This window comes from Typopeltis vanoorti, chromosome 10 (assembly GCF_054136105.1).
Source record: "Typopeltis vanoorti isolate ZY-2024b chromosome 10, IOZ_Tvanoo_1.0, whole genome shotgun sequence".
In the NCBI taxonomy this organism is placed as follows: Eukaryota; Metazoa; Arthropoda; class Arachnida; order Uropygi; family Thelyphonidae; genus Typopeltis; species Typopeltis vanoorti.
Genome location: NC_143558.1, coordinates 112,374,139 through 112,402,078, shown reverse-complemented (window position 1 = coordinate 112,402,078; position 27,940 = coordinate 112,374,139). Strand labels below are relative to the sequence as shown.

The window sequence follows — 27,940 nt, the reverse complement described above, 5'->3', positions numbered from 1 at the left end:
AATACCACATTAGTATATAAATATGATAAGGCTTTGTAACCACCACACGCTCTGCAAGGTACATTTCCTCCAGAAAACGTACCTTCAAGTTTTGAAATAAAACTTTGTTCAATCTAGTACTTAAAAAAGGTCATTAGAGACCTAACCGAACAGAGGGTGGAAATTAATGGGAACAACAACCTGTTGGTTTATGCTGATGATATTATTATACTTGGAGAGAACGTTATATAAACTACATCTACACCCTCTGTCCAAAAAGAAACCCAACTTTTCGAAAATAGAAGAAGCTAGTGGCGCCACCTGTTGTATTTTTTGTTGTCGAAAGAGGCAACCTTCATTAGTGTTGTGTCAACTGTTTATGATATTTGTTTTATTAGAAGCAGAGTTATAGTGCCAAGAGTGACAGTGTGTTTTGACGAAAGGTCAAACAGAGAGCTGCGATTGACCTTTGTGTTAAACTTGGTAAATGTTTTACCGAAACGCATCAAATTCTTCAAAAAGCATACGGTCATGAATGCTTATCCCGTACTTAAGTTTATGAGTGGTTTAACGATTTCAAGGACGACGAAAGGGCGTCCAAAAACTGGACTGAGAGAAGTTAACATCCAAAAAAGTGCGTGAGTTCTTCAAAGAAAACCCGAAATCGTCCGTAACATTGACTGAAGATGAATTGGGGATTCCAAAATCAGCTGTGCACAACATTTTAACCGAGAGTTTGGGCCTTCGTAAATTGAATTCGCGATTTGTTCTCCACAAGTTGACCGACGACCAAAAAATGTATCGAATTGAACACTGCAAGGACCTCATTAAAACCGCTCGCAAGGACTCAAACTTCCTTGAAAAGATCGTTATTGGTGATGAAACGTGGTGTTTTTAGTATGAGCCCGAAACAAAGTGCCAGTGGAGACCACCAGAAGAGGGGCATCCGAAAAAAAGTCGCTTGGAGAAGTCAAAAGTAAAGACAATGCTGATTTTTTTCTATGATTTCAAGGGCATTATCCACAAAGAATTCGTCCCCCCTGGCCAAATGGCCAAGGGTGAGTTTTATCTCAAAGTTTTGAAGCGATTTATAGCGAGAATTCGTCGCGTACAGCATGAATATCGTGACGACCGACCGTTCGTCAAAACACACTATCACTCTTGGCACTATAACTAATGAAACAAATATCATAAACAGTTGACACATCACTAATGAAGGTTGCCGCTTTCGACAACAAAAAGATACAACAAGCGGTGCCACTAGTTTCTTCTATTTTCGAAAAGTTCGGTTTCGTTTTGGACAGAGGGTGTAATTTAATCAGGGCAAGTAAGTCTATCGGTCTTGTCACAAACCCGGAAAAGATATATGTGAGTTTCAAGGAACTATCAAGATAGATTCTACTTGGTTGCTAATAATTATATCGTTGAGCAAGTGGATAATTTTAACTATCTGGGAGCTAACATTAATAGCCCCAGTGATATGCATCACGAGATAGAGGAGAGAACTGTGAGGGCCAATCGTGGATATATTGCGATTTTCAACTCCTGTAGTCTAGAATAGTATCAAGAAAACCCAAAGTACAACTCTATCTAAACTATCTATGACAGATATTAACCTACGGTTGCGAAACAGGGTCAACCAACAAAGGGAGATAATAGGAAACTTATCGCATTTAAAAGAAAAGCACTGAGAAAAATATTTGGACCATCTTACAATCAAAATACTGAACAAAGACACAATGAATAACTACGTAATATGTTTCAAAGACCCAACATCTTATATTTTATAATAAATAACAAAAGTTGGTTTACGTTTGGAGAGCAGATGACCAGTTAATGAAACAAGTACTTACAAATAGAATTGACAAGGAAAGATTTACAGGAAGATCCCTGAACACGATGGATGGATGAGTACGATAATAAAAGATTTCTAATCCATCCACATATGAAGTGGTTATTACAATAATATATACTGCGCATGTTTAAAACAGCGCTATACTATTATTTATTTTTATATATTTAATTGAAATACAATGCATGGGGATTCCCTCCCCAAAGTCACGCTGTTGTGTCAGGATTCCGCTATACATGAATGGAAAGCAGTGTATTAATCGTGTTACACTATCTCTATGCGGAAACAACTTTATTCTTTCAATAACTACAGCCTATAAAATTTTTATCATTTACAAAGAAAGCCTTTTTCGCCTTTTTTAGAATGGCTCGAATAATTGCATTTTTATGAATGCTCAAAGATTTGTCCTAAGGGAAAGCCTAATCCTTTCAATGATAATAATAAATCATTAAATTCTTGACGTTAATAATTACTTTATAAGTTCTAAATAATAGAATTTCCGAAGTTGGATGCTATTAAAGAGAGGATTTTCATTTCAATAATGACCGTGTATGTGTAATACAAGAAGGGACGGCTGAAACTTCTATGATTGCTGTTACGTAGCAGATCGCAGTTTCTAGTTGGCAATATCACATGAGACAAAGAAACCAAAAGAAATTTAGAGACTTAAATAGGTAATTGTCAATGAAAGGCTATCAGTCGCTACCATGGTAACGGTTTAGGTAATCTAAAATAGAAAACAGAGAACGAACGATCATTCGGCTTCATTCATTTTACTGTTAATGAAGATTATAAGACGAGAGGAATCGGATCGCTCTGTTGTCATTCTCATCATCAAGGATTGAAGAAGGAAAATTAAATTTTGTAACTTATATGTGAGTGAACACTGAAAACATAACGAAGTAAATATTTAAAGTCTAGAAATTATAATACTTTATTCGAACGCTTATGTACCAACTGCCTTATAAGCGGGTTTTTCGCACCTCAACCAACTCCGAAGGTTTGTAATATCATTCCATTTCAGTTAAATGTGAAAGGCGCTGATAATATTACAATAAAAAAAAATGTTACTAAGAGATTACTATTTTTATTTTTTAATCGAGAAAAAGTCTGAATTTTAAGTGCAAATTTCTAAATGCATCAATAAGCTATGACTAGATGAATTGTTATATGAAATTTTCTTTCAGCGATTTGATTATCTAACAGTGGTAGAAACCACAGCAAGATGTTCGTCCTAGTTTTGGCATTTATCTATACAGTCATATTCTTAAATAGGATTATGACTGCATAGAAATCAACACAAAATTACAACTACAATCAAGCCTTCCCTGATCTTAATCATGTGGACTTCTATTGCTTTTTAGAAGTCCACATGATTAAGATTAGGACAAGTAATTATGGGTGTCAAGTTCGATTGATTTCTGGTCATTTTGTCTGTTTTAAGGGAAAATCTTACTGCCAGCTGAACAGTACATGAATATTTCTTTTTGTCCAAGATGGGAGTAAGTCCAGATGTTTTGGCTAAACGGAAATTGTCCTTCTTTCAACTGTGCTGCGAGTTCTGTTTATAAAGAGATTTATATATCTGTTACAAAAGAAAAAAAACGCGGAAATATTAAGCCCTGAGCACACGACTTTTCCATTAAAAATTCTCGCAAAGAAGTATTTATAATCGCGCTGAGATCCTCATAGAACTATTCGGGTAACTAAATCCCTCAAACATCGCTTGTGATCTGTTGGCTTTGTAATCGTTTAAATAACCTTCGTGGCCTACTATTTGAAACGCATCCAAATCCATAGTTCGTTTCTTCATTATGAATTCATGAACCCTTTGGTTGACCACTTACCTTGTTGCCATCTCCTAGATTGAGGACCACTTTGGCTCTTCCAGATTCCAAGGCGAGAACTAGATGGGTAGAGGACTTATCTGATGTTGTAGCAAGAAGTAAGCCACTAGGTCTGGTGGTACGGAATCGTAACTTTATGTCCTCGGCTTGAGTATTGGAACCCTCTGGCACTAGAATCTTCATGTACTGACCTCCGTCAAAACTGAGAGTTGTGGCATCTGCAATATAAGACTACAATTTTCACAAAAGTCTAATATATATACTTCTTAAAAATAACAAAGAGAATTTGCATAATGAGAGGTGTAATTATCTGCTTACGATATTACGAGGCAGTTTTCAGTCCTTAGAGACACTAAGAAAGAGAAATGATGCAGCTGTTATCTTAGAGAGGGAGAGATGATTCGATATCTTTATGTTCCCCCCCCCCCACTCTGGACAAGTATACTTTAGATCTATTCCTGTTTGTAGGAGTCAGTATGAGACCGTGAGAACTTGACCAGACATGCCAACTAAAGCTACCCAGTAATCAATAACGGCGGGGCGTTTACCTGCCAATGTGTTAATGAACGTTGTATACAGTAATGTGGATAAAAGAGAGAGAGAAATAAGCTGTTCAAATACCGAAGAATGAGTCGTGTAAAGATTGCTCAGAAATTATAGAGCGGTGTGATTGCCAAGTATTGTAATGAAGGAAAGGGAAGTAATTTGGAAATTCAAAAGCTAATTTTGTTACTTTTAAGGGCATCAAGTAGTAGCTGGTGCTTTGAGAATCGATGTTTCATACAATATTGGTTTCTAAGAAAGTGGAATATACCCGTTACTAAGCAAAGATATTAAAATAATTATTTTAAATACTGACTATTGAACTAACAGTGCGAATACTTATCAGTGGTAATGTAGACATACACAGCTCAAAAGAAAACGAATTAGATATGTGGAGCTTTCATTTTCTACTGGCCTCCTACTTATCTAATTGGATGCTAGGAGGAAAATCTTTCTTTTTTATTCGTAAATAGAAATTTATAATAATAAGATATTTAGTTTATATCAGAGGTTGAAATATTCTAATGATATATATTGTTGACTGAACAAGAAGTTCCATGTATCAAGTTATCTGCATCCATAATAGGTTTCGAAAATAGATTTTCTGATAAGTGTAGAAAGGATGTATTGAAAAGAAAACTATTTTCTTAGTTTCGTTAGTGGAGCATATATTCCACTATATAATCCAAGACCGAGTAAGGTCCATGTTCTTTGGGCGGTCAGACTGGTTAGCGTGTCCACTTTCCAGCCAACATGCTGCTGTCAGTTTGAACTCCGCCGTGGACATGGATGCTTGGGAAGAAAAATAGACGGTTCATCATCTATCTATCTGTCGCCATACGCTCACGCATAGACCACTCTGCAAGAGGAGCACTAATAAGAGCACGACGCAAACACATTAACTTCGCAGAAGCAACCAAAAAGTATTTCTTCTCACTGGAAAAACGCCAACAAGAGTGCACCACTATATCTGCTATAACAACAGATAGGGAAACATCAGAAAATCATGACGAAATCCTCTTATATACCTTGAATTACTACAAAAATTTATACCAAGCAAACTCAACATCTTTGGATGCCACGAATATAATTCTCTCTGATGTGAAAAGACTCTCACCAGCAACTAGGCGTAACACAGAACTCCCCATCACACTACATGATTTGACAACTGCCTGCACCTCCTTACCTAAAGAAAAATCTCCTGGCATAGACGGGCTCACAAATGAATATTACCAGTCCTTCTGGGAACAGCTTGGACATATCCTCTACAGAATATATGTGGACGTCAAAACCAATGGCTTCGCACTCAATATGACAACATCTGTTATTAAACTTATTCCAAAGAAAGGAGACGAGATTAGGGAACTGGAGACCCATCTCCATCATAAACACCGACTGTAAAATAATATCAAAAGCCATTGCCAACAAACTTAAACCAGCTCTGAACGAAATAATAAATAGGCATCAGAGCTATTCTATCCCTGAACGATCTATCCACGAAAACTTACGCCTCATAAGGGATCTCATAAGCATAGCCAACAACAACAACAGTGAAACAATGGGTCTTGTAACGCTAGACCAAGAAAAAGCTTTCGACCGCATTGAACACCTATACCTATTCAGCTGCTTGAAAGCTTTCGGCTTTGGCTCAGGCATCATTCATTCTATTAAGATGTTGTATGCTGCTTAGGGCATCCAGTCCTAAACTTTCCTACCAAACCATAACCCTGATAGCATATGTTGATGATGTTACAATTATAGCCCGCAAAGAAGAGGATTTCCATAACATACAAACAGCATACCAACAATACCAAGCAACCTCAGGAGCCAAACTAAACGCACATAAAACCACAGGACTGTGGTGTGGAAAATGGAAAATCCGAACCGATTCCCTAATGTCTGGTCACTGGTCCACAGAAGGAAACAAATACCTGGGGATTTACCTAGGAAACACGCCCTCTTATGCGGATAAGAACTGGGAAACATTAACTAAACGTTTCAAGCAAGTACTGGGAAAGTGGGCAGCAATACCAGCCTCTGCCTCCACAAGAGGGAGAACAATAATCGTTAACCAAATAGCCACCAGTGTCCTTTGGCATACACTAAAGATTCTCACGCCACCAGTGCAATTCATCAAAAAAATAAAGTCAACCATCAATCGATTCATATGGAACAAAACAAACTGGCTTTTCTACTCCAAGCTATGTTCTTCTCTCAAAGATGGAGGACAAAACTTGACCTCCATTGACAACAGGATAACAACGTTCCGCACTCGATTTCTCCTTAATACCTTACAACAGGAAAAAGCACCCAAATGCACCACTGAATATATTTTTACTTCTGCCACTAGAGGTCTCTCTCTCTCTCCATAACCTTAAGAATGACAACAGCGCATGTGCCAGCGAATCTAACAAACTTCTACAAAGATTCCCTTCGAAGATGGAAGCTAAACATCCAGCACACAGTGAAGACAGCATCCCTTCCTGAAATCCTCATGGAACTCATCTTCCACAACACAGTGGTAAGAAACCCGATCACTCAGAAAGAGATTTTCTTTCCTCTATGGAGCTAGCGAGGCGTGAGGATCTTGGGTGTGACATTCTTTCTCCGAGCCTCACCTGGCGCTTTCCAAAATCGCTTGAAAACCTGGAATACGGGAATCAGGCTGAGCAGATGCACACTGTAAAGGCCGCTTTTCAAGCCGCTATGCCTGATAGCATAACGCAAGAGGGGCTTAGCCCTCCTCACTCAGAAGATCCGGTGTCTATCTTTCTGATTAAAACTAATAATTCATGGGAGAAACTTACACCCAGAAACACCAACAAAATCTACAGCACTCTAACATAACAGTCGAACCAAAGAACTTTATTGGAAAATCCTGCATCATCTCATCAAACACCATTTCAATGGGACCTATGCACAAGAGCCATCAAACCTGACGCAGAAATTCAGTGGAGAATGTGACACAATGTATTACCCACTCCAACTATATTACGAAAATTTAACTCAGATGTCTCAGATAACTGCCTTTTCTGCTACCGATCAGGAACAGTCCGGCATATCTATTTGGAATGCCCAGTCAATACCCGATTAATCAGTTTGTCTCGAGAAACGGCAGCTCTCACCTGTGGTAGTCTTCATACAAAAGAGGAGTATTTCAATCTTGTCCATGCAGAGTCAAAAAATCATTCCTTCTGCAATTACCTCTTCATCACCGCTAAAGCGGTAATATACAGCTTCTACCTCGACATACAAGATCAGACAGCACAGCAACTTCACAGAGAGAGGTAGCTGACCAACTCCTTGCAGCCTTCAAACAAAAGGTGAGAAGTCGGATCCTACACGAGCATCACCACCACAGGCAAAACAACACCTTAGATCTTTTCCACCGAGACTGGAATCCACGGAATCAACTCCTGGCTGAGCAAAGCGACTGCATCATAGTCCACTTTCCAGCATAGAAGTGACATCATCCCCCCAAAGAAAGGGAGAAGAAAGAACTTTGGGCTTAACAGTGCGAACATTAATCAGCTGTCATTCTCGTGTAAATAGATAATATTGTCCTACAGCAACTATTATGTTCTTCCACATACATGTCAGATTGTATGTTTTTATAATGTATTATGTCAAAATAACTGTTAATGGCTTAAATTTAAAAAGAAAATGTAATTCATCCATAGATGTTTATATATTATTACAAAAGATTTTAATAATTGTCATAAAGATCAGCTCTCCTCTTTAACCAATAAGGAAAGTCACCAAGAATGCTTATTAATAACGACAGCGCAATGACCTAATCAGTGTAATGATTATATCACTATTGAACATTTTGACTTTCTGATTTATTTTGCTTCTTTTATCTTCAAGCACAAGTAGTAGAAATTTTAACATTTTTCTCTAATAATCATTGAAAGCCATGAAAAAGTAAATAACTCCCAAGTATCCATCGTATCGTGACATTTTCGAAGTTACAAAAGATAGTTACAAAAATGAAGTAAACTCAAAAGAGTTGAGAGTTTACTTCAGTGGTGCATTAAATCTAATAGTTTTGATAAATATCATGCAACGAGAACTTCAGGTAAAAAATAGTATTACCTTTAGCACAAACAGGCCCTGAGAAACTGGTATGGGAACAATCACAGATGAAGTGATTCCAGCCTTCGATACAAAGGCCTCCATTAAGACAAGGCTGACTATCACATTGTGCAGGAGATGTGTGACACGCCGGACGAATACTTCCAGAATCTTGCTTCTGAGCGTACGTTGCAATGTCCACTACTCTACCATTGACCACCAGATCTCGCATGCAGCCGACATACCCATAACGAAGACTACCTGACCATAGCTCACTGGGTACCATTACCCCTTGAGCACTTGTTCCCACTCCGCCGATGTACAAGGGTCCTTCTAAGTCCAGCTGGTTGGAGTTACCTACGGGAAAAAAAAAGTATAAACTCAGAAGAAAAGGTGCGAAGTCATTATAACCCATGTGGGGAATGTTTGAGGAAAAATTACCTGGTGTTGTGAAGTCAACAGCAGACTCGTCTACTGTTACTCTTCCAGACTTCCCTGTTCTTCGAAGGGACACGGAATGCCACTGACCATCGTCGACGCGTCTCGTAGTAGCTTTCACTTTGACTGCTCCAGAACCAAGGTTTAGCAGTAGAAACACATGACCATCTAATAACTCGAAGGCAAAGAAATCCCCTTGACTTGTGGCTCCGGTGTTGTACATAAGCACCCCATTCGGTTCATTTGTTCTAATCTTGAAGGAAATAGTTCCACTGCGAGCTGTTTCCCAACCTGGTAAAGCCTACAGAATGTAGCAAAACATCGACGTATTATTAATTTTGTAATAATATTTCCAATAACAGATAATATGAGATATATTTATCTTTTATTTTCTTATCCACGGTTCTTTGAATACATTAAATTCCTCCATTCACGACATTCACTGATGCATTTTGGAAGGAAATGCATCAGTGTTGTTATCAGCCATCTTATCCCTTCCATCACTAAAAAAATCTTGAAACCCCACCCTACCCCCATACACGCAGGTTATTTGTTATTTCTTCCATTTGTAGCAATGCGTTGATTTCTCTAACAATTTTATAACTTCCACGTATTAAAAGCTACCACTGCAACGATGCTATAAATACTGACTGAAGGAAGCCTTAATCAGTTTTCACATAAATAAGTGCTTAAAGAAAAAAAAAACATATTGGCTATAAGACTGGTTTTCCACTTAACACGCACTCACATCTAGGAATGAATGCGATTATGCACTATTGAACTGTAAAGTCCTTTCAGCAGTTCACTGCATTTAATCTGTTTTATTATGAATGTTGAGAAAATAATTATTCGAATGAGAAAGAATTACCCCATTGAAAAGAATTCTGTCATTCACAGCAGTATACCATTTTTAGGAGTCTGCAAAGCTATTTGAAAACATTTTTTCTTGTTTTTATATGGCGGTTTAATAAATTTGTAAAATAGAAACTCCGAGCGGATTTTTAGGGGTAATTGCTGTGTTTATTGGTAACATAGTTAGTTGTATGAGGTCTTGCTATATGAACACCTCTGGTTATTTTGCAGCTAACATCAAAGTAGACTTTTAGAATAAATGAAGCGAATAAGTATTCATGTTGTTAGTATCTTATGTACGGTCGCTGCTTTGCGAATAAAGATCATCTCTTGATCCCAAAAGATCAGTGTTATCATTTTGTAACGATGATCGTTTGGGCTTTTCATATGACTTATAGATTAGTGCTTTTCTGCAAGGAGCTAAGCTTTTTGTTCCCGGCAGTTTGTTTTAGAGCTGCTTTATATGGCATTCGCGTTCAAGTCGGAATTACAGTAAATGCCAAGGTATCGCATTGTTTAAACCTAAGTTATGGGTGGTTTTACTTATATGTGTTTTTTTTGCGTGTAGGACAACGAATGTTTGATCGTTAATTGCTTATTGCCAACTTGCTGGTTCTGAAGATTTCTGAATATCATTCATTTTTGTCTTATTGGAGTTTACGTGGATGAAGATTAAGTTACGCTAGTCAAAGACCAGATGAATGCGGTATTTTATGTTTACTTGGACAATGCTTACATCGTTACGGTCGATACCATAGCTGTATCATCTGCGAATTGGAATATCTTGCTTATAAGGGGTAACTTAATTTCATGCATATGTAGATGTTAAAGGGGAGATAAGCACGACCTGCAAGACTCCATACATTACCCAATAACTCTCTACTACGCGATGATGCGCGAGATGTTTTCAGTTTTGTGGGAAATTCTTAAACCATCGGGTGCAGAAGACTACCTATTTCAATATTCCTCACGACAACAAAGGGAACCCTGACGAATTTGTTTTTATCTACCTAGGTAACATAGTCAGGTTTTCTGAAGTTTTGATTTCTACAGGGTGGTTCAAAATTCCACGTACAGACTTTGAGGGGAGGTAGAGAACATCAAAATCAACCATATTCACATAGGAAAGCATGGCCGAAAACGCCACCGGAAGGTACTAACAGGGACACAAAGATACAGAAATAACACAAGGCAGTAAGTAGTGTAAAAATACTTTTAGGCGTAACTGAACAGTTCAATAGTAGTTGGATACATAATATGGTAAACGAGGTGCATGTCTGCCATCTCAGCGTTCGTAAAACGACGCATGTTCTTCGTATGACGTCGAAAGCTTGAATGAGGAAGTCCCAATTGCTCACCTGGAGCTCTGGCGAACAGCGCCACCAGGTGAGACTTTCCGGTCATGGTTTCCTATGTGAATATGGTTGATTTTGATGTTCTCTACCTCCCCTCAAAGTTGATACGGGGAATTTTGAACCACCCTGTATAGACTTTTAGTTTTGTGACTTTTGTAGGAATGTGTTCGCATCCCCTCCCCCCCTTGTCTGGTGTAGAATGGTATTATATACTCTATAGACATATCGTCGTATTGTCTTGGGATATTTTAAAATTCTTGGCGACTTTCCAGTCTTCATGCTTTCATGAGATTTTCCCTTGAAAACATGTCGCAAGACGAACCACAACAGCAACAGAGAGTGAAGATTTTTTTTTTTTTTTTGCGATAAGGGAGGATAGCCGATATGCAAACTAATATTTAGATATACAGAATAATAATAATGATGATGATAGTTAAGACTGCGCCTGCTGTTGTGAAATAGAGTCAGAATTTTCTCTTTACAAAAATGTGCTATGAATTTTTTTTTTTTTTTGTGGCTTCCACCGATTAAAGGTTTTCGTAAACCTAAAGTGCATTCAGACCGTGGGTGGGCTAAGGATTTTGTTTATAGTTTTATTAATTTATTGCATAGTCTAAAAACCCTACTCTAGAATCCAAACATGAAACTTAGTCAAGGACGCACGATGCAATGTAAATGTGTTTGTGTGTGTAAACATATAGTACATTATTCCCATGGGCTAACTCAGTAAGGGTTAAATAATTCGAAGATCCTATTTTAGACAGTAAACATGGAACTTTTCATTTTAATCTTCCAATAAGCAGGATTGTGCTGACGGTATCACGCTTGCGATGAAATTCGTATATAGTAGATAAATATGTTTATGTTTGCAGCTGACAGATTTTAATACAGTTCTATCCATAAAACATTATCATTTCTGAAATAAGATTATTTCGAAATTAGTTTAGGCGTAACTGTTACGAATGAATTTATAAAAATATAAAAGTGTAGGGATTAATTATAATTATCAAAGAAAACAAACCAGTGACTCTTCTGTCGTATTTCTCTAACACAAAAGAACAACTTCTTTCAATTCAATGTTAGAAATAAATAAAATTAATGCACTATTAAGAAAAGAAGTATCTTTACAACTGGGATGTTCGGTTAACAGAAATAAAAGGACGGTAGATTTTCTTAAATTATACATAACTATTAGTTCAATAAACACTGCGGTGAATTTTCGTGCTGAGAAACTGCCCTGCTTTTTGTTAACTTATTCCCAGTTAGACCATTATCAGGAGAGAAAAATCTTTGGTGTGGAGAAACAGAACAAGCGTCTAACGAATAATAGGAGTTAAAAATAAAGAAAGGGACCGCAAGATGCAAAGAACAAATTGGAAAGGCTGAAGAAACAAAACATGGGATGCTGAGAAAAATTCGATCAGGGAAGCAAGTAACTGAGACTGGAGGCTAAGAATAGAATGTGTTGCTGGATTGTGTGAATTTAATCCAAAGTCTTTGGGAAGTGTTAAAAGTGATGAACCAACACAGAAACGAGATACAGACTTAAAGAGAAAGAAAGTAGAAACAGAAAATGCAGGCCTACGGTGCAAGGTAAGAGGAGAGGGGAGAGTCAGTGTTAATGTAATTGAGACATCAAAAGACGGTGGGAACGAGAAGGACAGAAACTGCCACCACACAATAGAAGGAAAATCAGACTCCAGGAAATAAAGCCGATTGCAACAAACTAAAAATAAAAAAATCAATGGAAGAAGAAATAAACCATGCACATGATCAGAGAAGTCTCAAGAGCTTGTTTTCTACTGAAGGCAGAAGCGATTCTTGTGACGCTAAGTTTATGAACTGCAGAAAACAAAAGTCATTTTAACTTATTAATAAATTCTCAAATCTATGGAATATTTTGTAGAGAGTAATAAATGGGGACGTTAATGAGCAGCACCTTAATTACTACTAACGCGATACAGACAATTGTTCGTATAAAGTTTGATTTAAAGGTACATCGGCAATGAAGATCGTTGATTACTTCATTATTAATAATGAAACATGGTGAAATATTATTGTTAAAAAAACTTAATATTACAATATGCGTTGAACAAATTATAGATATTCCCCGTTTTTCTCGAATACTGCGCAGTAAAGTACTATGCGGTTAGTATATACGCATAACATTTGATCATGGTGATTTGGACGCGATGGATTATGAGTGATTTGAATGTAACTCAGGAGTCTTTACAAAAATATAATTATTTTATTTCTGCATATAATCTTAATGTAATGGACGTAATTTAGAAATATCGATTGCATATTCGCATATTTGTGCTTCAGCGTGAATAAAAGTTGAGCTCAGAACTGGGATAAATTTTGGTTTGCTTTATTTCGAAGTAGCTGTTTTATATCTTTTTCTGTTAACAGACTTCCGAATTTTGGCTCATCAGCATCTGATCCAGTTTCAGTAAACGGGGAATATTGAGAAAATTTTCTAGAAACTTCTGTTGTGGCACATCGTGTGTGTATACGTGTCTGCGGTCTGAACGACTAGCTAACACAAGCCCTCAAGCTACAAAATCTTCGACACTTAAACACGTGTTCCGCTCAAAGAAACAATGACACAAAACGACACCGACTCAAGGAAGACAGGGCAGTGTTGTTCGAGTCACCGTGCATGTCAAACGTGACGTAAAATAGTTTCAATACGTAGTGACTCTTGATCACTATATACTCAAGGAAGCTGAGTTTAAAGAGCTGTTTCGCATTCACGAACTACAGCAGAGTTCTCTTTTCAAGTTTTTAAAATGCCTGCAAGATTTTACAAGAAACTAAGGAATTACGTGTGTCAAATGCCCAATTGATAAGATCGGGAAAATAAAACAGGCTAAACATTACTATCAGTTGATTGAAAAAAAGAGAAGGAACAGGAAATAAATTCACCTTTTGGATATTATACTGTGCAAGACGGATAAATATCGTTAAACAAAAGTTACAATTCAATATTGATAATTTGAGATATATCTCCCGTTTTTTATGGATTGAAGCATTAATTTACAAAAGGCAGCTTAATAACTTTTAAGAAAAGAAAATCTCATAAATTAAATGTGTTATATTATACGAAATTTATTTGTCTACTTAGTGAGCAATATTCAAACGCTTACAAATGATTCATGATTAAAAGCATGACATGATGTTATTATGGCTAGCCTGGCTGGCTGATTAATAGCGTCTCTGTTGTTCGACCGACAAGCCGTGGGTTCAAATGTCACTAAGGACATGGATGTTTCTTAATGTCTTTAGGTAGGAGATGATTTTCATAGTTCAGGGTGAGATTACCACCATCGTCTTGTTCAACGAAAGTCTGGAGTAGCCAGACAGATTTCTATGTTTATTGTTCAGGACAGTTTCTGGATTACCTAACTCCTCCCCACCTCTAACCAATCGCGGGTGAAATTCAAACAAAAACAATTAATAATTAATTAGTTCTAATATGTCCTTTATTCACAGAAGCCTACAAAACGAAAATAAAACTGTGAATCGGAACATGTATATCAGTCAGTAACCAACCTTCATCAGGAAGTCGAGTACTGAATGAATAGATGAGCAAAGGCATTTTCCGGTCCTTAATGCCTTTACAGGTATCCAAGAATACTCTACCCCTGAGTATTCTTGGATAGTAAAACGATATTCAACAGAATTCAGTATTGGCATCACAACTATGGCAAAGCAGTCTCAGACACTTAAAAAAATTCCAAGCAGGCTATGTATGGTTTCAGACGAATACATGCAGATATAATACATTAATACGTGAACTTTCTACGATCTCGGAGCATGATATGCAAAGCATAAGTACAGCTTTTAATTAATTAATTTCTTCTTTCTCTTCTCTGGATTCTTAGGTAAGGATTTTATAAAGATCTTTTTCATTTCACTTTAAGGAGAGTGAAATCTTGGAAAAGATAAATTAGCACCTACTTTTCAATCACCACTTTAGTAGGTGATTCATTCTGCTTTCAATGCACTTGAAAGCAGAATGAACACAATGGATACTTGAGACACATCAGCTTAGAGTCATATTTCAGAACTAAAGTTTGTATGCTTGCAACATGGGTAGGCAATAATTGACGAATTAATCAGAGACAATTTATTTTCGCCCGAATGGATTTTATTCTGCTAAAGGAGAACCAACTCATAAAGCTTGGATATTTTTTGATCCTGAATCCTGAATTTTTTGTTGCTTTAAGAATTCGAATCTGGGATATCCAGAAATCCCTATCTGCAATTACCATTTGGAAAAGATCACCATGAAGACAGAGTGGTGTTGGATAAGAATTCCGTTTCAATTACCAGGATTCGTCTTTACAACGATATCAATCTCTGTTTATGGAGATAATATGTGTATGTACTTTTCAATCCAGTAATGGTACAGTGCCAGCAAAGGAAATCCCTTTAGTTGTTAAAGGAAGTATAATCACAGCCTACAGGCATTTTTAGTATCGAAAAAAAAAAAAGAAGGAACATATTCCGAGGTGGATACAAATGTTCTATTTAGTAACGATTTATCGTTACTAAAATAGAACATTACTTACAGTTATTAACAATCTAAAAGTGACTATATATAGCAATATTACATAATACAAAAGAAGATCATACAGATATGATTCCAGTATGCATTCAAAATACATCTAGAAGATACAGTATATACTTCATGCAAAAATGAGACTTACCAGGAAGGATTCCTTGGTGGTGAAAGTAACTGGATCTGCTGCTTCAACTTCTTGACAAAGAAACTGAAGATTCCCGTTCTGTCGAATTAACTTACTCCCTGTTCTGGCAAGCTCTATTATGTTCAAAGAAAGGCTATCCGCTAAAAATTCTACCTGGAACAAAGACAGTTCACCGAATTGCATTCAATCAAATGACTGCAAAGCAAAGGAAGAGAAGATAAATAACTACGTATAACTCAGTGTGGGAAAAGGACTAAGAATTTTAAAATGAGTGAATGCATGCGCATCTAAGTTAGGAAAAAAAACCACTAGACGATAAACAAGCTTATTATAACTAAACAATTAATAAACGAACCAATCAATTACTGAAATCAGATAACTATTTGCATTTAGCATTAAGACTAGAGATGGAAGAGAAAGTACTGGCAACGCTTTCGTGGTTAGGTAGAGCGCAACTATGTACGAGACACCGATAAATGCACCTACGGGGAATGTAAACACACCCACCATTCAGAGCAGACTAGCGGAACAATTCAAACAATACAACCCACATTTACACTGATTATTAAATCCAGATTGGCAGATGATGGAATGCAGACTTATAGGCTCTGCCGTATAAGACAGCGAGTGCAGAGTGGGTATCAGAACTATGGCCGACATGGAAAATTTTGACGTAGTTCTACTTCATGCTCAGAACGCCATTCCATTTTTAGCCGAAGATATTGCAATCATTATTGCAGGTGGACAGCACGGAAACTGGGCACAGAGCATTATGTTTCCTTTGTGGCAGCATTGTGCATAGTGCAGGACAACTTGGAATTGTGCAACATTAGTGAGTTCCTTCTTCTTGTGGACCTTGTCATCAGTGATAATTCCATTCTCTCGTAACCTGAATTTTTATTCCTCTTTCGTAATGAGCTTTACAGCTGACGGCTCGATACTTGTCTCAGCGATCTGACTAGGTATTTATATGCCCAAAGAAATATATTAGTGCCATGCGTACTAGTATGTGATGTTCTACCCAACCACGAAATTCTCCATACTTTACAATGATTATTATGAAAACTCCAGCGCATACTCCCAAGCTGAAGCAAACCAAATTTCACACCCAGTCAGACCGGCACTTTCCCTTCAAATATCACTTGTTGCAATAAAATTCGCAAAGATTAGAGTACCAGCATTAAGAGTAGTGGAAGTCAAAAAAGCTCTTTATCTGTGAGTAGACAGGGATGAATAGATGGCCTTTAGTATCAGATGAAAAATCAAGAAATTCTTCACACATAAAAACCTCGCCACATACCGTATCGACTGCATACTGCAGCTGATACGACTTTTATTTCAAAGGGCGCCGTTTTTGGTTTGCCTGAGCTCTCGTAAATATTTAATACACATCATCAGTTATCAATTTATATTGATAAAAATTGTACATATCTGGCTATCAAGAGAACTTACTCTTTTTTGGCCTAAAACAGTAAAATTGTCAGATAATGTTATCTTGTCTAGAAATATAACTGTACATTTTTTTTGATTTGTTTATAAAAATTCAAAATTCTGAGTGAAAGCGTATTGATATGCTCGAAAGGATCCGATGTGGCCACATAAAACATCAGCGCTGTAGACGATTGTATAAGGTTCTTCAAATTGGCTGCAACTGAGAAAGGATGATGTGAAGTCGCTCCATTTTCAGACTTCCTGCAGTAGCTGATAGTGAGTGAGGCTGTTTTATGACCAGATACTTTCTCCCAATGACTACCAATCCACGTATCTGTCTCAAATAAAGGTGGACAGTAGTTTGTGTTCGGTTTATAAGCATCAAATGGAAGCAATCCTTAAAACAAATCTCACGACTGAGATCTATCTAACTCAGAATAAGAATGAAACAGAAGCTGGTTTTCAGAAAATGACAAGGAAAGGTTTTATAAAGTAGCAGCAGCGATGGAACATTATCCATGGGAGCACACGAAGAAAAAAACAAATCGTTCACCAACTGGTAACCCTCAATCAACAGAGTAAGTTGTCGCCTGCGTTTGTATATGGTGGAGGAATCATCCTTAGATATCACATCACTCGCTTTCCCGGACTTCTGGACTATCCTTCCTCCAAGTCAAGTCCGATTCCAAATAGTCTAATTCACCCTCACACACAAACTTTTGCCTTCAAAAGTTTTTTAATAATCTAGTTCTCTAACAGAACAAGTCATTTTCCTATACCTGTCTACCCTTGGTAGACAAAGATTTTAAACTGCTCAACGGTTGTATTTCTCATACAAATATTTACAAATTTTCTAAGAAAATGTTTGGATATTTTAAGACCTATTATCATGATGGATACATGTCCTCCTTATAAGAGCATCATGCTTTCTCAATCCCCTCCACAAGTATGACTTCAGTTAAATCGTAGTTTGCATCACTGGGAAGAGAGAGAGAGAGAGAGTATAAATAAGAGTTGGGTTGGATTGTTTTCAATTATTGCGGAAGCAATTAAGGATATGAGGCTCGTGTATTATGTATTAATTGCATGTGTTTTGCTGGCTGGTAAAGCATGTTTATGGGATGAAAGCTGAGGGCATAAATAAGAGACAAAGATAAACTGTAGCCACAGTAAAAGCGACATAATAAAACTCGACGATGCTAGGATTTCCACAGAATATATTCGTAGTTAAGTGAAGGAGATTAACAACGCACGTTGTCATAAAATTCTCATTGTGCAGACGGTGCAAAATTGAATAATTGTAGGATGATGTATAGTATAGTAAATCACTGTGTAATTGGATAACTTCATGAAAACCATGTTGCTTTCCGGTGCAGAAAGCTAATGATAATTTCAGGCGATTTTCTGTGTGAAGGATTTCACCATTCTCAATTCGAGGATGTCACTGTCAGCTTTAAAACATTCTAGCTCCCATAATCCTAAAACTGAATCCTAAAGGATACTTATAGAATCTGCTTGAGCGTTGTGTAAGACAACAGAAGCATTCACCATCTACAGCTACCTATCTGTGCTGCACACCAATAGAGAAGTTTTCAAGAATCCTTCGGGAGAAGAGAAGAGGCACAAAAACACATTATTTTGAGTTTCAATAAACTTTCACAATTGAAATTTCATAGGAGGCAGTCCAAACTGAATTTAGAAACTAATAGAAGGTATGTATAGAATTTAGGGAAACGTGTCTAACGAGAAAAAAAGTACAGTCCATTTCTAGACTATTTATTGCATTACCATTTGTATTAGGTCGGAGAAGAGTGAGATTTCTTTAGCGCCTCACAACTATTACTTATTTTATCTTAAGATGAGGACTATGCAAAAACAAGCGTGCCTACTGCAACTACTACATAAGCCATAAGCCTTCACAGCTACATGTACTGACAAACACCTAAATGCCTCTCTAGAGAGAGTGTTTAAAGCAGACAGTGCAGTGAGTTTTGAAAACATCATACCTTTCGAATACATCCAACGAAGTTATTCCGGGATCGAGATCCAGGGTAGCTCGCAGTCTGTATACTTCCCCCAACAAACATCACGCTGCTGGATAGAAGAGAAAACGTGCCAGCTGTGGATCCCCTCTCGGTATACACTCCGTCGACGGTAATCGAAAACTAGCAAAATATATGGGGGGGAGTTTAATATCACGAGGAATTTTAGACAGTTTGCACACACTTAGTGCACACAACGTCAAAAGCTAAAAGGAAGATAGAAGTGTGAAGAAGGTAAATATCCACATTAAGTTATGGAAATAACGTCCATCAGTGGGAATCAAATTTGCTGAAGAAAACCATGTAATGCTAGTAGATTTTCACTTTAATTCATTGATCACAACTTAAGTATATATTTTATTTATTTTGCGGCGATCAATTGGCGAAATCGAGCATTCCTGTCAAAACAGTAGCCTTATTCTAAACAGTTTTAGCAGCTACAGGAGAGAATAGTTAGAGAATATTTGAAAACGCTTCTTTATTATTATAACTAGCAACTTTTTAAGAAAACTTCTTCCAAAACTTTTGGCAGTTCGTTACTATGACGACGTAACAATCTTGCATATAGAATGAGGTTGAACTACAGCACTACTCTAGATGGGCAGAATAATGGCAATATTGGATTCGAATGTTCATGGGCAAATCTGTAAATAACATTTAAGATAGGATGAATTTGGATTTGTACAGAGTAGCTCAGATAGAAATATGATTCACATTGGAATGCTACACGTGGTCTGCTGTTCAAAAAAATATCAGAGTTACACAAAGAATTAATGGTGTTCCAAGTCACCGTTAATTTCCTTCAAATAAGACTCTGCTCCAGCAAATAAAATTTGCCTATCATTTCAGACATCGCTAAAATATTTATAAAAATTCATTTTCGGAATGATTAAAGTTTCCTTCATTGAATTTCGCTTAATGACCTCAGTGACTCCATAGAGCACCTGTAACACAGTTGGTAACGAACATGCCCTTTTTGCTGAATAGACACGGTGTTCGCATCCCGTCTAGGAACGTGAAGGCAGACCTAAGGACTTTTAAACTGAATGTAAGTTAGCTGTTTTCATACGGTCTAAATCTTCCTAAACTGACTGAACAACTCCAGAACTTGTGTAAGAAGTCCAAAAACAGCATTCATATGATATTTTCAGTAAAGTTTATGTCTGCATATATATTTTTCCAGTTTTAAAACAAAATGTTATATGTACATTGCTCTGTACCTTTGGATTCATAAAAATCGCTATGAAACAAGCATTGGCTCGCATCAGACGCCACACAGTGTGACCAGTGGGCTAACATGTCCAAATTTACACAGAATATTTCACTCGTATTTGTCATATTATTACTCGAAAAGCTTTAAGTTGATGTTCTTCCAATATTGCAAACTTTAATATCGGAAAATGGTTCTTTATTCAAACATCAATACTTATTTTGTAATTCAGGTCAAAATTTCCATGACAATCTCAATAAAACTAACATGTAATTTATCTCGAACTTTTTTGTTTCCTCCCATATTCGTTATTTGCTGATTCTTCACTGGACATTATTGTCATCGATATTTGTGAACATCTTATGGTCATAAGTATCCGAATAAGAGCGATAAAGCAATAATAAAGAAACAGTATATCATCGTGAAATGCTTCCATAGCTCATCCCTTTGTAGTCAAGACTAAGATCGATTTTAATTACTAGAAATGTCCGCTTTCTATTTATTATTATTACTTTTTTTTTATTGTTGCGTTGTTATGTGTTTGTGACGCTCAGGTAAGAGTGAACGAGAAAGACGTTAATGATTTACAAGGATTGTGAATCCTAGAACTTGAGAAATGAAACAGAACAGAGAAAGTGAAGAATTATGAAAATATCAACCTGCAAGAATCGTTCATAATTTGCTAAATTACTTCAAGTTGAAAGAAAAGAGATTTAAAAAATCCAAATAAATGGACTCGAAAACATTATCCTATCATATAAAATACATTTCTTCAATGCTAAGAATATTAATTGTACTCTTCTTGTTTATTCAGAACAAAAAGAGTACAAGTAAGAAGAAATAATATGAAGACATAATCAAATAAATAAGTTCTGTTAATCTCAAAGAGAACAGTCTTAAGTAATAATATTTTATTAAAGAAACTGTCAAATCTTTACCCATAAAGATGTCCTTCTTTTCTTCAACCTTACAGATTAAGTTTTAAAAATGTAATTACTAGGTTTCCTTCATCTTTTTCTTCTTCTGCTTCTTCCTTTGATGTATTAGTTTTTCTTTCACTTATTACAGGCAAGCAATTGGTTTACATAAACTTAATTTTGACAGAATAATGCCGTCAGCCCTATCCTAATAATTCTTATTAAAGAATCATACTTACCTCCATTTCAGTGTTACAAACTAAAAGAAAAGGAATACTGCTGGCATCCGTTGGAGTTAGATGACATCTCTCTCTTTCTCTCTCTCTCTCTCTCTCACACACACACACATATTAGGGATATTCATCAGCAAAAAGTTTATTTTATTCAAAGAATGAAAATAATATTTTCATGAAGTAATGTACTGAATTTAATTCCAGAATCTTCTGGAGAGAAAAATAAAATAAACGAGTTCATCTTGTAATGTTAATGTCATAGTTTTATTAAGGAAAGTAATCCATTTCTGAAGAAAAGATCGAATACAGACTTCAGAATATAATATGGCTTACCAATAAATGAAACCAACCAATCTGCTGAAGTTGTTTTCAGAGTGCTGAGGAATATACTGAACTGCTCAAAATGAAAAAAAAAAAAACGGGAGATTTCAATAAGAGTTTTTAAGATCTTATTAATTTGCCAAACATTATGATCTTTACAGCTATTTCGAGAGAGTAGTTAATACATAACTAAGAAGACAGAAATGCGAAATCCCTCCGAGATTTGTAAATAGAGTTCCGTTTGACGCTAGAGTAAAAGCTATGATGGAATGCTGTTGATTCTTGTGACTTTAGAGGCAGGGTCGACAGTGTTTACTTCAGTGACCGGTGATACCAATCCATTTAAGAAACATCACACTTCACATCTGTTTTTCTCATCAAATTTCGTTTTTTTTTTTTTTGAAATTCTCTTTTAGTTATCATATGCTTCTCGATGTATCGTCACGTATTCTATACCGTACAAAATTAAATCTGACGTCATCCCCCCCCCCCCCCCCAAGCACGTCGTACTCTAGACGACTGCGTATCAATAACGTGAATGTTGCTACTCTGTAAGAGTAAAGCCAAATGTTATTGAGCAGTTTTTATAATTCACTAGTAAACCAATTAACAGTATTGTAAGAAGTATAAATTGATTCGATATATTATTTTGCGAATCTCATGACATCTCAGGTGCATTTATTTCGCAAAGTTGCTAAAATAACGATGACAGTAACAGTAGAAGTATGTTAAACTTATTTCTTCTTATTTATTTATTTTTATTTAGCGTATGATGATATAACGCCCGTGAGCCCCTTTTACTGGGGAGTAAAAGGGGCTCACGGGCTCACCATCTCAATCCTTCCAAACTTTTATCCGGGCTCGAAACCGGGATAGCTGACGAATCAGCTATGGCTGGAGCTTATGGCCGGCTCGTGGCAGGGGCGAAATGGGCGCGTGCCGCAGGCGGAAAAGCGAAAGAGCGGAAAATTATACTGGAGGCAGAAAAAAAAAATTATAAAATAATAATAATTAAATTGGATATATCATATATTTTAAAAATATTAAATGTATATATACATATTTATAAAGATAATTATATTTTATTCTAATTATATAAGCTCCAAATAATTATTTTTATTTTGATAATCCCCGGGACAGAAACATTTAGATCCAATTTCATTGAGAAAATTTGATTTTCTTATAAATAGAATATTTTTATTTAAGAAACAGAATTAATCTGAAATTTTTATTTAGTAATTTAATATTTTAATATAAAAAGTTGATATATTAAAAATAATATAAATATGAAACTGAAGGGCGGAAAAAAAATATTTATTCGACCGAAGGGCGGAAAAAGCAATCTTGCACACACTCAAAAATTTGCTCGGGAAGGCGCTGCCGGTTTGCCTGCTTGCGGGAGGGAAAAATCCAGAAAAACTGAGGAGAAAAACCCTGCTGTCCACGCCTAGGACCGGATAACTTGGCTATGCCTGAGAAAGATCCTTAAGCTCCTCACGTCGGAATCAATTTGAATTAAGGAGAAATAAGTTCGCACGGTTAGTCGAGTGGCTATGAGCGGACTTATTTCTTCTTAATTCAAATTGATACCTAGATTTTCAAAAATTTGGAAAGTAAGAAAGGATTGAAGTATATAAATTAAATCAAACTATCAATTTTTTCTCCATTCTTTTTTTTTTTTTGCTGTCATTTTATTGGTAGTAACAAAATATCACCTTGACGAACTGGTGTGTACAGCCAGTTGGTTTACACAACTTTTACTGAGTAGATAGGAGAGAGAGGATCACAGTAATTTGAATATTATTTTGCAAAAAGTTTGGACTATTTTGATGAAGAAACAAGTCCGATGCTTGCTATGTAGAGACGTTAAAACAGAAGATATTGTTACAGTTGAATGCAAATTTGTAGTTTAAAAATAAAACTCCATTATATCTCCCCCCCCCCCCACGAAATCAAAAAGTGTAAAATCCAAAAATTGCATGCCATAGTCATATAATACATCGAACGGAGATTGTAAGTGCGCACATAATCTGCTTTGACAGCCATTGCAGTGGTGCCGCAAATATATCTCTTAAATGGTAGGGCTATTCTTATTACCTAATGGAATTCTGGGACAGATCGCTCTGCTATTCCACTCCGAAATGGGAGTCAAGCAATTTATCTGACGTACAATCGATGAAATTACTGATTCTTAGGCACCGTTACAATTATTAAACTTATACGGCCTAATATCAGTCCCATTATGGTGGGTTAGGGCTGTAAACATCTGCAGCCATCGTCAAGGATATGAGTCTCTTTTATGGTGTGTGTCATCGCCACAGCGAACATTCGGTTGTTTTTATTACTGACGAGCCGAGACGAAGGTAACGATTCTGCCTGAATGTTCAGAAATCGCACAGTTGTTTAATCCTATTCTGGTGTGCTGAATGTTTGGCTTATCCCCTTTTCTCTAAATTATACCCATTATGTAGAAACTATCTCCTAACAAACTGCTGAATCTTTTTGGTTATTGTTATGTATGCTCCAAACAGTTTCATCATCATCAGACCTCATTAGGACACACCTGTATATCTTATACATTATTTGGTATGCGTATATCAATAACTCTTCTAAGGTGTGACAAAAAAAAGGCCAAGATTCCGTATAAATCTATTTCAATACTTTATACGAATAGAATTATTCGTATGCAGATGGATGACTCTCATGTTGTCATAGTAACATTATTCATATATATTTATAAAAAAAATTAATTTCATTTTTGCATAGAATGCTGTACACATCGTTCATGCTCGAAACTAACACGCATATATCAGTCGCGGAGATCCAAATTTCTCAACAAACAGCTCCCGCAACGGCATAGCAGTCTTTTTCATGTTGACCTCAATCGATTTGGAAAATGTCCAATATGAATGGCTACAAAATAGAAAAATGATATCCGTTTTAACAAGAAGCATATTACAGTTACGAATATCCATTAGTTAATGTTGGCCTAGTTATTAACTGACATTTTCTATTATTTTACTCGAAATGGATGTATTAATGTCCATGTATAATTGCCATTATGGAATGCAATACAATGAATAATTCTTGTACGGTTCCAAACATTGCATAAATAAGACTGATTCGCCTATCGAAAACATAACACTGATATTATGGGTGGTCAGATTGAACTTTGAAATCATACGTGTTGAAGTATAGTAGAATATAGCATAATAAAATACAGCACTTCTGTTTTATAATAGTTATGTAACTACATCAAGCTACAAATAATACAATATACAACAATAAATACACCAAACGTATTACGAAAAATAGCCAATGACAGCTTAACTATTGGTACGATAATTGGCTGCTTAGTAGCTGGAAAGCTTTTGCAATAAACATTGTCTATCTTTATATGTCTAAAAACTTTAGTGACATCACAACTAATCAAATAAGAGTCTAGAGGAACATTGGAAACTATCTATCGAGCAAACGCTGTTTATTCCGAGACTCCAACAGACGGAGAAACTCGATCGTCGCATCAGCTACGAGAAAACAAAAAAATACGAGCTCTCATGAAAATCTGATATCCTGGGGTATTGCGTTCTGTTGCAAATCCATCTGCGAAGTAGTGTAGTGGATTGTGCTTGGACCTCCATACAGAGGTCATTCGTACGATTTTCTTCTTTTTCTTTTTTTTTTCCCCTTTCCCATGTGTCCCAATCGAAATTGGTGCAAACAGTCGAGACGACAGAGGCGTGTGTGAAATGCTGCCATGAATGATCATTGTGATCAATGCCACGACAGCAGTGTGGTGTCAGGCGAGGTTAAATGATGCCTTGGCAACCATATGACGCGGAATAACTGCCGATACTGGACTGCCAACAGCGTGCATGATCATCACGCAAACATTTTTGCAACTGTTTTCTAGCGATCGCGTGCAGCCTCACAACCACAACGGCGGCGTTGCCATCACACACACACACACACACACACACAATGAGTTTTTATTTTATTCTTTTATTTTCTCGTCTGTAATTTCAATAGATAAAATTCAGCTGATATAAAAGAAAGTTATAAAGACAGATCGCACGTATTTTCTTTATTTTTGGATTGGTTAATTTTAATTAGTTGTACTAAACCCTATATGGCCCTAAATATTTATTCTTATAGTAAACAGCCAAAAAGTAAAATGACAGGATGAAGAGAAATGACAGAATTAATAAAATTCATTAAATCCCATTGTTAATTAATGCTTTCTTTGAAATAACTAAAATCGGCTTATGGGATTCTTTGCTCTTCTTATACGCTGCTTTCTGTGTTGCAACACATCGTATTCAGCATTTTGTGCAGGGTTTTGATATTTTCCCTGCTTTCATTACTAAGTACAGTTATAGTTTATCTTAATTCTTTCTCGATAATAAATTTATCGCACAATTTTCTTCCCGTTAATTTTTTTTACAATTTTACTGGAAAAAAAAAGAAGTATCTAGATGCAAGAAATAAAGATCAATGATGATATAGTTTCTCATCATCATCATTATCATCACGTTGAGTTTATAAGGTGCTTTAGCATCTTTCACCGCCGGCTTAGTTGTGCTGGATTGATATGTCTATCGTCTTCGCTCTCCATCTTGCTTATTAGGAGTCTTAAGTGCAAAATTATCATGCATGGTCTCTAGAAAAGAAGTTCCAGGTTACTTAAGTCGATCCTAATAGGGAGGGGACACACTCATATAAAAAATCGCTGGAGTTAATTTTGAATTTGCACTATTTTTCATTAGTCTGATTTCATTCGTTTTTTTTTTACTTCGAAACTTTTGTACTTCAGGCATTCAAATAACGATACTGTTAAGTGATTTGAATGGGTAAAGCTAGCAAGGATGCAGTGGAGACCGTTAGAGGAACTTACATTACTCGAAAAGAATTCTCGAATGTCAGAGTATCGTAAATCAAAGATAACCTTTCACCATACTTTCCACGCCACGAAAAGGATTTACTGCAACAGAATTACCGATGGCTTTTAGATGAACAAAGAATAAGACAACTTTTACTGCTGCACTGCTGAAGGAACGAACTGGCAAACAGAAGCTCTGTGTTGAAACTATTTGATAAGCGACGTATTTTGTAGGTTTGTTCCGCCAAAGACTGTCTTTCTTCCTTTAAGTATCACGTTCAAAGCCTCTACAGAGAAAATTCTCGTTCAAATTAATGTCTAAATCTGGAAACGTTATCCGCCACTTGCTCAACTGATGTAGTTACTTCGTGTCCTTGCATCGGATTAATGTGAGGCTCAAGTTGCAGCAATCCCAAGCTGAAATGAGGCCATCGGAGAAGAAATAATAGGTCAAATGATCTGATGGAAAGGATAAGGATTAAGACGAAAAGAGGTTCAAGAAACTACTGTAAATGCAATCCGAAATTGTGGATTTCTTAAATCTGTTGAAAGTAGTGATTTTGTTTCGGAAAAGCTTCTAAAGAAATAGGATTTTACCATGGAATTCATCACTCTGTTTAATGGAATATTCTTTTATCAATACGGAATATTGTTAGGAGTATTCTACCAATATTTGGAATGGGTGTGGTAGATTTTCGGTATTTAAAAAGAGATATAAATCAGATAGTTATGAAGGTTTAAATGTTTAAATAATTACCGATGCTACATAGCTATTTTTGCCTTGTTGGTAATAACAAAAAACAACAACAACAACAAAAAAAAACGCAAAACTTCGAGCCGCCATAAAATGAAATACCGGCATGCATATAACTCGTCGAAATCATAGATTCTCAAGATTAGAAAATTATTCCCACTTTTGTGTGACTTTTCAAAATGCTTCGACAGAAACAAAAAGTCAAAAAAAATTGTGTAGATTTCTCATAATGACATGCAAATGAAGGAAAAATAGATGTCTGTGCACTCTGCGAAACTCGGCTAAAAATAGTACTTTTCTAACAACCACATGAAATCAATAACCCCCCCCCCTCAAAAAACTACCTTTGACTATTAGTGTTTCTCTAAACTATTGGTGGTAGCAGGTTTCTCTAACTAGTGTCTCAAAATTTCTAATCCTCAGTATAATGAAGATGTAAAACAAACAATAATACAGGTTAATTTGGTAATCTGGGAATTTGGTAACAGCTACGATGCT

At 36.3% G+C, this 27,940-nt stretch overlaps 1 protein-coding gene across 1 annotated transcript in view; it reads right to left on the bottom strand.

The window, feature by feature from the left end:
- The window catches only part of LOC150102708 (neurexin 1-like), a 144,502-nt gene that overhangs the window by 32,611 nt on the left and 83,951 nt on the right, over positions 1-27,940 (bottom strand). Inside the window, exons 4-8 of the mRNA XM_090398723.1 lie at positions 19,093-19,251; positions 15,656-15,808; positions 8,737-9,034; positions 8,317-8,652; positions 3,679-3,896 (exon numbers count right to left, since the gene is read on the bottom strand). Of these exons, the coding sequence (XP_090254849.1) occupies positions 3,679-3,896; positions 8,317-8,652; positions 8,737-9,034; positions 15,656-15,808; positions 19,093-19,251 (1,164 nt within the window). The remainder of the gene's footprint in view (positions 1-3,678; positions 3,897-8,316; positions 8,653-8,736; positions 9,035-15,655; positions 15,809-19,092; positions 19,252-27,940) is intronic.